Source organism: Saccopteryx leptura, chromosome 2, assembly GCF_036850995.1.
Source record: "Saccopteryx leptura isolate mSacLep1 chromosome 2, mSacLep1_pri_phased_curated, whole genome shotgun sequence".
In the NCBI taxonomy this organism is placed as follows: domain Eukaryota; kingdom Metazoa; phylum Chordata; class Mammalia; order Chiroptera; family Emballonuridae; genus Saccopteryx; species Saccopteryx leptura.
In genome coordinates this window covers 369034126-369046376 of record NC_089504.1, presented here as the reverse complement: position 1 = coordinate 369046376, position 12251 = coordinate 369034126, and the positions used below count along the sequence as shown (strand labels likewise).

The following is a 12251-nucleotide window of genomic DNA, read 5'->3' as shown; positions in this document are numbered from 1 at the left end:
CAGATGGGCGCTTCTCCTGTGTGCCCTGGCTGGGAATCGAACCCGGGACTCCTGCACGCCAGGCTGATGCTCTACCACTGAGCCAACCAGCCAGGGCTAAAAACCTTTTTTATGTTATATTTTTTGAGTTATGCTTTTTAGAATTAGTAAAAAAGAGGGGTTAGAAAATAAAAAAACAAAAAGTTATCTTTTTATATATATAGATACATTCTTAGTAAGATTTAGTAAATTTGGCAGATTCCAGCGCGAATGCCTTAAGTTTTTTCATTCTTGTGTTTATTAGAAACATAAACCTGATGTGTCCTAGCAATTTCTTCAATGTTTGGGCATATATTTGAAAGGCAAACTCTCATTTCCTCGTCAATACATTGAAGAATTCCTCTCCTTTTACTCTTAATTGTGTTGAGGGTAAAAAGTCCTAATTCACATAAATAGGATGCTGAAAATTGTAGTGAAATGTTCAAAACTTTTTAAGATATTGCCGCATATTCTTTTCTAGAAACCCAAAAGGCTTCAAGAGACAATTCCTTATGTTTAATCATCAATCCACGATCAGTGGATATAGCTGCCAGTTCTTCTTCTGTTAATGTTAAACCAAAATCACTTGAAGCTTCCATGAATGGATTTCTAATCCAATCATATCGTTCAGTGTTAAGTGATGGAAAATGCTATAAATTAAATTCTGGGCCCTGGCCAGTTGGCTCAGTGGTAGAGCATCGGCCTGGCATGCGGAGGTCCCGGGTTCGATTCCCGTCCAGGACACACAGGAGAAGCGCCCATCTGCTTCTCCACCCCTCCCCCTCTCCTTCCTCTCTGTCTCTCTCTTCCCCTCCTGCAGCCAAGGCTCCATTGGAGCAAGGATGGCCCGGGCGCTGAGGATGGCTCCATGGCCTCTGCCTCAGGCGCTAGAGTGGCTCTGGTCACAGCAGAGCGACGCCCCGGATGGACAGAGCATCACCCCCTGGTGGGCGTGCCGGGTGGATCCCGGTCGGGCACATGCGGGAGTCTGTCTGACTGTCTCCCCGTTTCCAGCTTCAGAAAAATACAAATAAATAAATAAATAAATAAATAAATAAAAATAAATTCTGCCATCAGCCTTCAAGTTCTATTTTATTTATTTATTTTTATTTTATTATTATTATTTTTACAGAGACAGAATCAGAGAGAGGGATAGATAGGGATAGACAGATAGGAACAGAGAGAGATGAGAAGCATCAATCATCAGTTTTTCGTTGTGGCACTTTAGTTGTTCATTGATTGCTTTCTCATATGTGCCTTGATCGTAGGGCTACAGCAGACCAAGTAACCCCTTGCTCAAGCCAGCGACCTTGGGTCCAAGCTGGTGAGCTTTTGCTCAAACCAGATGAGCCCACGCTCAAGCTGGCGACCTCGGGATCTCGAACCTGGGTCCTCCACATCCCAGTCCGTCGCTCTATTCATTGCACCACCGTCTGGTCAGGCTCAAGTCCTATTTTATTTACACATAACTTTTGCTCACTTCCAGAATCTGATTCTTCAAGATCATGCTTCTTTTTGAGAAATCTATTCATTTTATTTGGGTGTATTTATCTAAATATAATATAATGATGTGTTAATAATAAATATAATAATGATGTGTTAACAAAGAGAGTGGTATTTCCGTATGAAATGATATAATAGAGTAAAAAATATATTTATTTTTATATCGGGGCACATGCCATGAACCAGCGCAGCTAGTAATTCCAGGTCCCGAGTGGGAATGGTGCGAAATTAAGAAAATACTGGGTCAGAAGGGCCCTGTAATTGCTGCTGGCAAGAACAAAGTGTACCCAAACACTGCATCTTGCTTTATTTATAGGGCAAAGTGAGGCCATTAGCAAATCAATGGTCTCTGAGTCTCTGATCATGTTTCCAAGGCAACCCAAGAATTTTACCAAGTGCAGAAAACCCCCACCATACATATCATCTTAACTTTACACCAAACAAGGATAGAAGAAACTTGCCTCCAGTCTTTTCGGGGAACATGGGGGGTAGTGTAAACAATCCAGCACCACAGCTTAACAGCCTTTTGCAACCTAATCAGGTAAGTGAGGTGGGGGGTTGGGCAGACTGTCAGCTTACAGCCAATTTCTCACATCTCTGTCCCCCAAAAATCTAAACTCCAAAAACTCTGTTGGTTTTTTGATCCCCAGCAGGCACATATTTCTCTGGAATACCATAGGGCACACCTGGAAATCTAGGACGCACCAATGCGCCCTGGCACACACTTTGAGAACCACTGCCTTAAGGAGTTCACTTGCTACCTGGAAGGAAGTAGCTTCTAGGTGAGGAGCCAGATGAAGACCCTTCTCCTTGTGACCCATAAATAAGGGTGTCATAAATAGGGTGAATGCCTATTGGGCATCTAACAAGGCTACCTCACAGGGTTAACAGGATGTCAGGTTTGACCTGTGGTCCCCAACCCTATGCCCCTGGCTAGTTCCTTCCTCTTTCAACATCAAATTCCGGTGGCTCTTCCTCTTTCCTGGCTCTCCCGCCACCCCCCACGAGCTTCTAACGTTGCTTCACTGGCAGCACTTTCACCCTCCTCTCCCTCCCTCACCCAGGTGATCATCAATGAAGCCCACCTTCATCTTTTGCTTCATTCTTCTCCCCAAAGGCCACTTCGCTGGGGGGGGGGGGCATTTTCCTAGCTGTCTCTACTGCCACTCACTTCTCCCTTCTGAACCGCAGCCCACACCCCAGACCCAGCTGAGGTGCACCTCCTCCTGGAACAGCTCTCCCTGAGGTGCCCCTCATGTACTTGGGCTGCGTCCACTGCATTTTTACTGTTGACCATTCCTCCAAGGCCTGACCTCTCACTTTTCTGGCCACCTCTTTAGTGGCTTCTTTGGTTCATCCCTTAAAGGTAATGGATTTCCTCCAGCTTCACCACTTGGTCCCCTACTCTTCCACCCTATGGTAATGCCATTCTCTTCCATGGTGTCCACATTTCTACGCAGCCCAGACTATCCAGATGCCACAATACATTCCCTGTTGTAGCAGGAATTACAGCCAATAGAGGATAAACGTCCAGACGACTCAATGAAGGAAGAGGAATTTATGAGTAGCCAGCGGAGCATGTAGGATAGTAGCACCAAAGCACAGGATCCCCACTAAGATTTCTTACATCTCATATACCTGTACAGCTTTAGCTTTCACGTGAAAAGTGCCTGATTTCTTTGGCTTCTTTGTTTGCAGACCTATGGGACTTTTATGTCACAGGTGAGGAGGTATGAGAGGTTTGGTCTGTCTGTCCTTGACTATTCACATACGTATCTCATTTTCCTTGCTGGTGCTGCAAGTTCATTTTAGGGAGGTGATAAAGGGGGTACAGTTGTGGTTTGTTACTTTTCAAATTTTCTCAGTCAGCCCTTTGAGCCCTTCCTCCCTCACTATGGGCATCTAATCTCTACAGGGGTCCAACAGGCACTCTTAGAGCTTAACATGTCCCAAACAGTAGTACCATTTTGTCCCTCCCAACGCCTCCCCGGTCTTCCTCATCTCTCTGAAAGGCATTAAATGCATCCAGTTGTCCCATGCTAAGATGGAACCTTACTTGACCCAGTTTTCAGTTGCCTCTGTAGCCAGTTTGACCCACACACTTTTTACCATGACAGTGCAGGCCTGTGGTTCCTGCTGTGACTATAGCAACTGCCCTGCATCTGGCCTCCACAAGGCAGACAGGGTGACTTTTCTAAAAGGAAAATCTGATCATGTCACTTCCCTGTTGAAAACCCTTTAGTGGACCCTGCCAACGGAATAGACCCCAGCTCCACAGCATGGCTCTTTAGCCCTGCCCTGACGTATTGTTTTTACTCCACGATTTAGCTAGACAAATTATGACCCTAGCTAGTCCCTCGAACCTCACTAATTGTTGGTCCCAGGCCTTTTATATGGGTTTCCATCAGCCTGGAATCACCCCCTTCCTACTCTCCTCCCCACTTCTCTGGTATTCACTTTAAATTATTTTATTTACTCATTTTAGAGAGGAGAGAGAGACAGAGAGAGAGATAGAAGAGGGGAGGAGCTGGACGCATCAACTCCCACACGTGCCCTGACCAGGCAAGCCCAGGGCCTCGAACCAGCGACCTCAGCATTTCCAGGTTGACGCCCTATCCACTGCTCCACCACAGGTCAGGCCTCTGGTATTCACTTTAAGCTGCTCATCCTTTAGGTTTGCCTGCTGCTGTGACTCTGAAATGTAGCTCTGGACCTGGCCAACAGTAATAAATGGAACTGAATAAATACTGAAGAGAAATGAACACATTCCTTCCCTCACACCCCTGCAGGAAGTGGGGAAGAGGAGGCACTAGCTTGTCAACAAGGATTTAAGAATACTCTGGGGAGGAGGAAGTTGTGCTCCTCCCAGCCTGGTGTCAAAGGACAGTGGGCACTTCAAAAGCAACTGCAAGGGATGAAAAAAGGAAAGGACAGAAAACTGGCAGGAAGGAGTAAATCACATTTATTGATTGATATTAAATTTAGGGCAGACTGCACCAGAATGCTCCCTGCCTAGGCTCTGCAGGGATATGCAAAGAGGGGCAGAGGCTATTCTTCTGAGTTGGTACAAGGAAGGAGGCAGTCCTGGGCCATGGTGCTCAGGACCACTGTGGTATTTTCTGTCCAGCTGGACTACCCTGGTGGGTAGCATCAGACTGGGCCAGGGATCAGTCCTAGGGTCCCGCCCCGTCATTCTCTCTCAGCCTGGGCCTCAGGAGCAGAACCTCAGAGCCTGCAATCTGCCCACCTGTCCAGCCACATGGGGACAGAATCACCTGGATGAGAGGAGAGGGGTGGAGGAGCGGCGGCATGGTGCTGGGGAGGATGTGATACGGGCTGGGAACTGAGCTGCGGTGACTGACAGGAATGGGACCAGGGAAGAGTTCACAGGCTCAGATGATATAGCGTTCTAGGACCTTCTCTCCCAAGTAGAAGCGGCTGAAGAGGAAGGAGCTCAGGTTGATGGTCTGGAACTGGCCCTCTAGCACCAACTCGGCCACAGCTCGTCCCACAGCAGGGGCCTGCTGCAGCCCATGGCCACTGAAGCCCGTGGCAAAGTACATGTTGACGACCAGTGGGTGGGGGCCCACTACACCATTCTGGTCAAAGGTGTTGTAGTCATAATAGCCAGCCCAAGCGTTCTGGACCTGCAGGTGCACAAGATGCTGGTGTTGTCAGGAAGGCTGCTGGTATACCCACCCACATTCCTGGTCAAGCATCAGCACCCACTACCACTATGACTGCTGAGGGGGTCGATGGGATGGGTTCTTAGCAGTTGTGAGGAAGATGGAGAAAGGCTTAGGACAGGCTTTCCAAGGGGACCAAGATGCTCCAGTGTCATCTGTCCCCTCCTAGTTACCTTCAGACTCTTAAAAGCTGGTACCCTCTGGGCCAAATGGGGCCACACCTTGTCCTGGAAGAAATCATGGTCCACTTCCAGGTTCCCTGGGTCTGGTTCCTCCTCCTGGGGTGAGAGGTGGGGACAATGCTTATATTACCTGGGACACAAGGACAGAGCCAGATCTCACTGACCTCTTTAATAATCCCCTAGGTAGGTGGGGGATGGGGACAGGAGATCTCGATTCAAACCTGGGGGTGCCTACAACATCAATAACAATACTGGGCCCTCCCAAAAGCTCGAGTCTTCAATGACAATTGGTCTGTCTCCCTTCCCGGAACCCCTGACCTCACTTAGCTTACCTCAGTGGGGCTACAGCCACCCAAGTAGTTGTTGCCCAATCCTTCCCGGCGGAAATAGGCTCTACTGGTGTCTGCAAGGAACGGCGTCTCCAGGCCTGGTCCCTGGGGGCAGTGCCATAAGTACACATACCTGCCATACCAGTGGGGTTAGGAAGGGATGGAACAGCAACTCTTCCCTCCTACCACTTAACAACCATTTTTCGTTTCTTTCCTCTGCTCACCAACCTCCTCAGCTGCCCTGTGGGAAGTCACCTTTTCCTCGGCTCCACAGGTAGCTTGGTACCCTGAAGGGTGCCAGGCGGCCCGTTCCCAATACCAGCCAGCTCTGCTACTTGCCCAGACCAGGCCCCTGCTGCATTGATCACTATGGCACATTCCACAGGCTGGTACTCCATGCTGTGGTCCATCTTCACCTGCAAGCACCAGAGGGGGAAGGGAGGGAGGACCTGGCCCATACCCTGGCCATCATGAGAGGTACCTTTCTTCCTGAGCCTGGGTTTACCCACACTGGAAGGGCAGAGATCAAAATGACAGTCATTATCTTCCTCATCCCTCCACTTGGGTAAGAAAGATACTTAGGTTGGGAACTTACATGAACTTCATGGATCCTTTTCAAAGTCACCTCTTCCCCGCTCATGGTCTCCATGTGGCTAGATGAAGAGACAAAACCTGCAGGAAAAAGAGTACTGAATAAGCCCTCGAGGCCTTGAAGAGGAAGGAGATGGGGATTCCACTGGTCTCCTAAGGAAAGAAAGCTGGAAGGCTGAGGGCTTTCCCACAGACGCTGAAGAGACAGAGATAGGGCAAGTGGAATGAACTTGGCTGCACTCAGGACAGGGGAGTGCTGAAATCCTCAAGCAGATCATGAGCCAGGAAGAAGCCTAATCAGGATTTGGAGGGGGGATGCCCAGGACCAGCCCTCAGGGGAGAAGCCCCTTCCCCCAAAAAGCCCTGCTTGGTCCGTGAGTGAAGATAAGATATTGGCTAGACCTGCACCCTGGATGGCAAAGGGTATTAGCAACGGGCATGGGGCTTCAGACTCACGTGTCACTTCTCCATGGCAGAAAAGGACCCCCATGGACTGGACCTTTCGCCGAAGCCCCTGAAGCAGACACCAGGGGTCAAACCAACCTTCACCCTCCAACCCTGTGAGGACAAAAAGGAGGACTCATGAAGAGTCCCACCCCCCAGCTCTTCCTCGGGCTTGTAAGCTGGGGAAAGTCAAGTTGTCCAACTGCTTCCAAGTCAATCCTGTGGAAGAACAGAGCTGGCATGGCCGGAGCGGCCCTGCTGGCCAGGAGGGAAGCGTTTCTCCTTGACTGGTCTGCAGGGTGCTGAGACTGCCCACCTGAGGAGTCCTGCAACCCCTGATCCCCTCTGCAAGCGAGCCTCACCATAAGATGCCAAGGCCACTCCCTCTGTGTTTATCCAGGGAAACTTGTTCCGCAGCTGTTCCGGAGACATCAGACACACTTTGGCTCCTTCCTGCCTGAGAGAAACACACGGGTCTGTGTGTGTTGGAGAGGGTAAGTGTGCAGCAGTATGGACCCAAATCAACAAGTGGGGATTCTACCTCATTTATGTTCCTTCTCTGCCCCAAAGCCCCCAGTTTTCTCTCCTCGCTGAATTGGTGGAGAACAAGCCTCCTAGCCTCTTCAACATCTGACCCTTCTTCCTTTCTAACACCCTAGTGTCCCTTTGGCCACACTAAATTCCTTGTCATCCCCTAACTATTTCATGTCTTTTCACAACAGGGTGAGTCACTCTGTTCCATCCACTCTGCCTGGGACAGTCCTTCTGCCCACCTCCTGGTATGATCATATCCACTAGCAGTCACCTCCTCTCTGGAATTTTGTCGCCCAAGGCAGCAACCTAAGTGCTAAGAGAACACACTCGTAAGCCAAACTACCTGGTTTGTATCCCAGCACCACCATTTACTAGCTCTTTGTGCCTCAATTTACCCACATGTAAAATGAGGATGTTCTGATTAAGTGCGTCAATCTCTTCATTTAGGATGTTACATGATGTCACTAGTAAGACTAGTGGAAGTGTTTGTTGAAATGCATGCTCATGACTGATCATGATTATCCCTTAGGGCAGGTTGCCATATCTGACCTGCAGCCTATTTTTGTACATGAGTCATACTCCTTTGTTCATTTGGTTGTCTATCACTGTATTTGTGCTTTAACCGCAAGCTGAGTGACTGCAATATGGACTGTATGCCTTGTGAAGATTGAAATACTTGCTATCTGGCTCTTACAGGAAATGCCTGCAGATCCCTGGGCTTCTCCCTAGAATAAATCAGAAAGTCTGATTTATTCCATCTGGGATGTGTCCTAGGTGGTTCTTACCCTCTGGTAATTTAGGACCCATGCAGCAGTGTTTCCGTGTCTGTATCATAGCACTTATCACAGGGCTCTGAGGTTCTGCATGCACCAGCCTGTCCTGATCACTGAGTTACCAGAGAGCAGGGCCCTGTCTCATCAGCTCCACCATCCCCGTCCTGACATGGTGTAGGGATTACTGCATGGACACGGCTGGGCAGCGGCTCAGAGGTCTTGCCAAGAACCCACCTCTGCACTTTCACATTGTTCTCCATGATCGCGGCATCCTTTTCTGAAGCCAGCATAAGATAACCTGAGGGGTTGAACTGGACGTCCAGGGGGCTGTCATCCACTACAGCCAGGTAATCCTATGTGCAAAGCAAACTCCTCAGAGAAGTTGACTTAAAGAAGGAATGGAGAACTTCCCTGGCTTCTCACTGAAACTCTCAGGGCTCAGGGCCCTCACCCAGAGAAGCCCTCCTGTAGGCACCACCTCTTGGAAGAAAACCAAAAGCTTTCATTCTTACTTGTCTGAACTCTCCTGCTCTGTTTTTTCTAACCATCTAGGCTGTACCTCTCTCTGGGCTAAAGAAGGGGTCACCACTCAACCCACAAATCTCCTTGCACGTACATTGATGTTCCGTAGAAAGCTGACTGAAAAGAGAGAGAGCTGGATGTTCTCAGGCAACGAGTACTGCTGGCGGATCCCGCCCACAGAAAGCCCAGTAGAGGCCCGGGAATACTGTGGGGAGACAAGGAAAAAGTTGAAGCAGACTAGTACCCTGCTGCACAGAAGCAGAATACTGTCATGGAAGTTGTGAGTCATGTACCTGAAGTTAAAGGGGAGTGCTACTTGCAGGTTTATAATATAAGAGGAGCTGACATGGACAAACCCATATACAAGTCACACAGCAGCCCAGAGCGAATAGTTATTAAAGTCCTCACTGGCAGATGTGCACAGCACAGAGATTCAATCATCAAGGGCCGGGCCCAGTCATACAAAATAGTAGTGGGCCGGAAGTCTAGAGCAGGGGGTTAACATTTGATCTAATTGGAAAATAGAGGGATACGGCCAAAGCAGCAAGATTCATGGCTATCTGACAGTGGTAATAGGAACAGCTAAGGGCAAAACCTCAGAAGTAATGGAACCTAAAAGGAGGTTGAGATAGCTGTTTGTATGTATTAATTATAACTTGAATGCAGGCTCTCTTGGCCATACCTGTGAGATCTGAAATGACCCAATATTGTGAAATTTGCTTTCAAAATAAAAACCTTATTGCCAATGTCCTTAGTTTAAGGGAAAAAGAACGTGGGACTATTTCTCAACAACGTCCAAAGCACAGGCCCTGTCCTTTGGACCTCCAAATATTGACGTCTTTTCTCCCCTTCCATTGTCCCTAGAGTCCTTCATAAAATTTGAGGCCAAGCCTCACTTGTGACTATTCTACCCCAGACCTCACCGTGTGGTCCCGTTCCACCACCAGCACCTTAATGGCACCTCGTTGCTTCTCCAACCTCTTCAGCCAATAGGCCACGGACAGGCCCAACACCCCACCCCCCACAATCACCACATCTGAGTGTTCAGGGGGCAGGTGGCTGGTGTCATACAGTGGATTCCAGGCCCCTCCAGGAAGTACTGACTGGATCTTCTTCTTGATTTCGGACACCTTTCCAGCCCAGTCTGTGAGACACAGTTATAGTCAAAGAGGGCCATACATTTTCTTCTCAGGTGGTAGGGGACAGGGGATGGCACAGGAAAAGGTGGACTAAACTGACACTGAGTTGGCAGTCCCCACTGACATCCCCTTTCATAAGGTCAGCTTGTACCCAGCAGTATTCCAGCTTTGCTATATGGTCTGAATGCCATTAGTCTCTTTTCCTTTTCATGCACAAGACTCAACTCCCTAAAATTAACTCTATACTCTCTACCTAGGATAGGTGACTCACATACTTATCTCCTGTGCAGACCTATCTCTCTTGTGAGCCCAGGCTCATATACTCAACTGCATTGCTGCATTGTCATTTCCACTTGGATGCTTCAGGCTCCTGGACAAAGAGGTCCCAGCATACTCTGAGGTGCAGCAACCTCTGAAGCATGGTACCAATGAGTGGTAGTACCTTATCCTGGATATCTGTTACTGCCAGCAAACTTACATTCATGTCCTATATATTAGTGGCTTTCAATGAGTCTATAATCATTGAGTCTATCATCTTCATACAACATCAGGGTAGTTTACTCTTTTGTGGACCGGAATAAAATTCCCGGCAGACCCACATCAGTCTACAAATTGCCAAACAGTGATTGAAAACCACTGCTATATATTATCAAGTTCTGATGACTTTATCTCTCATTTTCTGTCCCCATTGTCTATCTCTGCTGCCACTGCCCTAGACCAAACCACAGTAATTTCTCACCTAGGCTAATACAAAAGTCTCTTAACTCTTCCTACTAACTCCCCTCTTGCCACCCCCCCCCCAGTTCTTTTCTATATCATAGCTTGAATTATCTTTCCTAAATACTAATTTAATCATGCTTAAAACCCTTCAATGACTTTCCATTTCTCTAAGGATAAAAGTCCAAAACCTATCAGCATAGCCAGTGAGACAATATACAATCTGGCTCCCGTCCTTGTCCTTCCCGCCAACTCCAGCCCAAGCCCCTTTGTTTCCTTGACAGACCCTTATTTCCTTCCATCACAAGGAATCTACACAGGTGGTCTCTGCTTTGAAACTCTGGGTCCACCTTTTTGCCTTGTTAACTCTGCTTCTTTTAGATCTCAGCTCAGATATATCCCTAAGATATCATTTTCTTAGGGAAGCCTTTTCTGACTTTGTCAAATTCTCCTGTCACATTATCTCACACCTTTATGAACCTCTTTTGCTGCATGCAACACACCAGCAACTTTGAGTTTATTTAGGATACTGTACCATGTTGACCTTCTTCACTACTGAATCTCCAGCCTAGCAGAATACTTGGCACATCCTAAGTGCTCAATAAATATCTTGAATGAATGAATCCTTTGTCATTAACACCTAACTCAAAGAATTACGAGTCTTCTCAATGTTTCTTTCTTTGATCTGGGCTTATCTGTCCACACATTTCATATTACTGCTCAAACTCTAGATGGCTTTGGCTAGTTCCTTGCACAAGAACAATACTTTTCTTCTCCTAACTTTTGCTCAGCCTGACCTGTGCAGGTGCAGTGAATAAAGCATTGACCCAGAATGATGAGGTAGCTGGTTAAAAACCCTGGGCTTGCTTGGGTCAGGGTACATATACTTCCCGCTCCTCCTCCACACCTCCTTCTCTTTCTCTCTCTCTCTCTCTCTCTCTAAAAAAAAAAAAAAAAAAAAAAAAAAAAAAAAAAATCAATAAATAAAATCTTAACAAAGAACAACCTTTGCTCATTTTCCAGAACCTGGAACACACACCTGCCCTGAGCCAGTAAAGGTCCTTCAGGGCGGATCTCATTTGCCTCCTGCTCCACATACTTCTACAATGATACTAGGCCGGGGATTATCCAATCATGAACTGGTCTAGAAAGTCTTCCCTTGTCCCTGACCAGATAGCTTTTGAATCCTGGTCAGGGCACATTTAAGATTCAACCAATGAATGCATAAATAAGTGGGACAACAAATCAATGTTTCTCTCTCTCAAATCAATCAATCAATCAATCAATCAATCAATCAATAATAAAAAAGTCTTCCCTCTCCATCTTCACTTCAGGCATCTCCAGGACACATATTGAATCCTCTCCTCTTCTTCCCTCCTTCACCGCCACAAGACTAAGCCGCGCGAGCAGGACTTAACGCACATTTGTGCAGCCAATGAATGAATCAGCCTGATCTCTGTAATGCTGGTGGTAAACTGAGGTATAGAGCGATCTCGGATTTGCCACCGAGAAGGGCAAACTTGGTATCCGTACACCTGTCCAGGCTTTACAAGCTGCAGCTGACCCACTGTCTTCCCAGCGTGGGCTAGGGTCCCAAGTCCGGAAGATCACACAGACGGAAACTGGGGGTAACTCAGAACTACAAAACCTCTGGCACCCTCAACTTTACCCAGAGCCGAGCCTCCTCTGCGTGTGCTTAGTCCTCGGCCCAAGCGGCCTCTGCCTGCACAGAGCCGAAAGACCCCTCGAAACATGGCCCTTGCAAGCACGCTCTCCGTGAACGAGTCCCTTACCTCTAGCTCCGCCCGCACGC

At 47.9% G+C, this 12251-nt stretch overlaps 1 protein-coding gene across 6 annotated transcripts; it reads right to left on the bottom strand.

The window, feature by feature from the left end:
• Positions 1–4466: 4466 nt before the first annotated feature.
• Positions 4467–12229, bottom strand: FOXRED1 (FAD dependent oxidoreductase domain containing 1). 6 transcript variants are annotated; one of them, XM_066365179.1, is made up of 11 exons: positions 12108–12229; positions 9506–9726; positions 8677–8787; positions 8295–8413; positions 7116–7210; positions 6766–6867; positions 6314–6390; positions 5974–6134; positions 5722–5851; positions 5381–5485; positions 4467–5168 (listed from the first exon to the last, which is right to left on the bottom strand). In XM_066365179.1, exons 1-11 carry the CDS (start codon positions 12190–12192, stop codon positions 4914–4916), a joined length of 1461 nt encoding a protein of 486 aa, XP_066221276.1. In that variant the 5' UTR covers positions 12193–12229; the 3' UTR covers positions 4467–4913. The 6 variants fall into 6 exon arrangements, with proteins under 6 accessions (XP_066221276.1, XP_066221278.1, XP_066221282.1 ...); XM_066365181.1 differs by having other exon boundaries at positions 5429–5485; XM_066365182.1 differs by having other exon boundaries at positions 4963–5168; positions 5429–5485; positions 5722–5823.
• Positions 12230–12251: the final 22 nt, after the last annotated feature.

What these genes read in the sequence shown, in the direction of transcription:
- FOXRED1 (XM_066365179.1), bottom strand. Translation starts at nt 12,192, where the DNA reads ATGTTTCGAGGGGTCTTTCGGCTCTGTGCAGGCAGAGGCCGCTTGGGC. An exon ending in CAGAGGAGGCTCGGCTCTGG is followed by an intron (nt 9,727 to 12,107) that starts GTAAAGTTGAGG and finishes TGTGTCTCACAG; the next exon opens with ACTGGGCTGGAAAGGTGTCC. An exon ending in AACAATGTGAAAGTGCAGAG is followed by an intron (nt 7,211 to 8,294) that starts GTGGGTTCTTGG and finishes TGTTTCTCTCAG; the next exon opens with GCAGGAAGGAGCCAAAGTGT.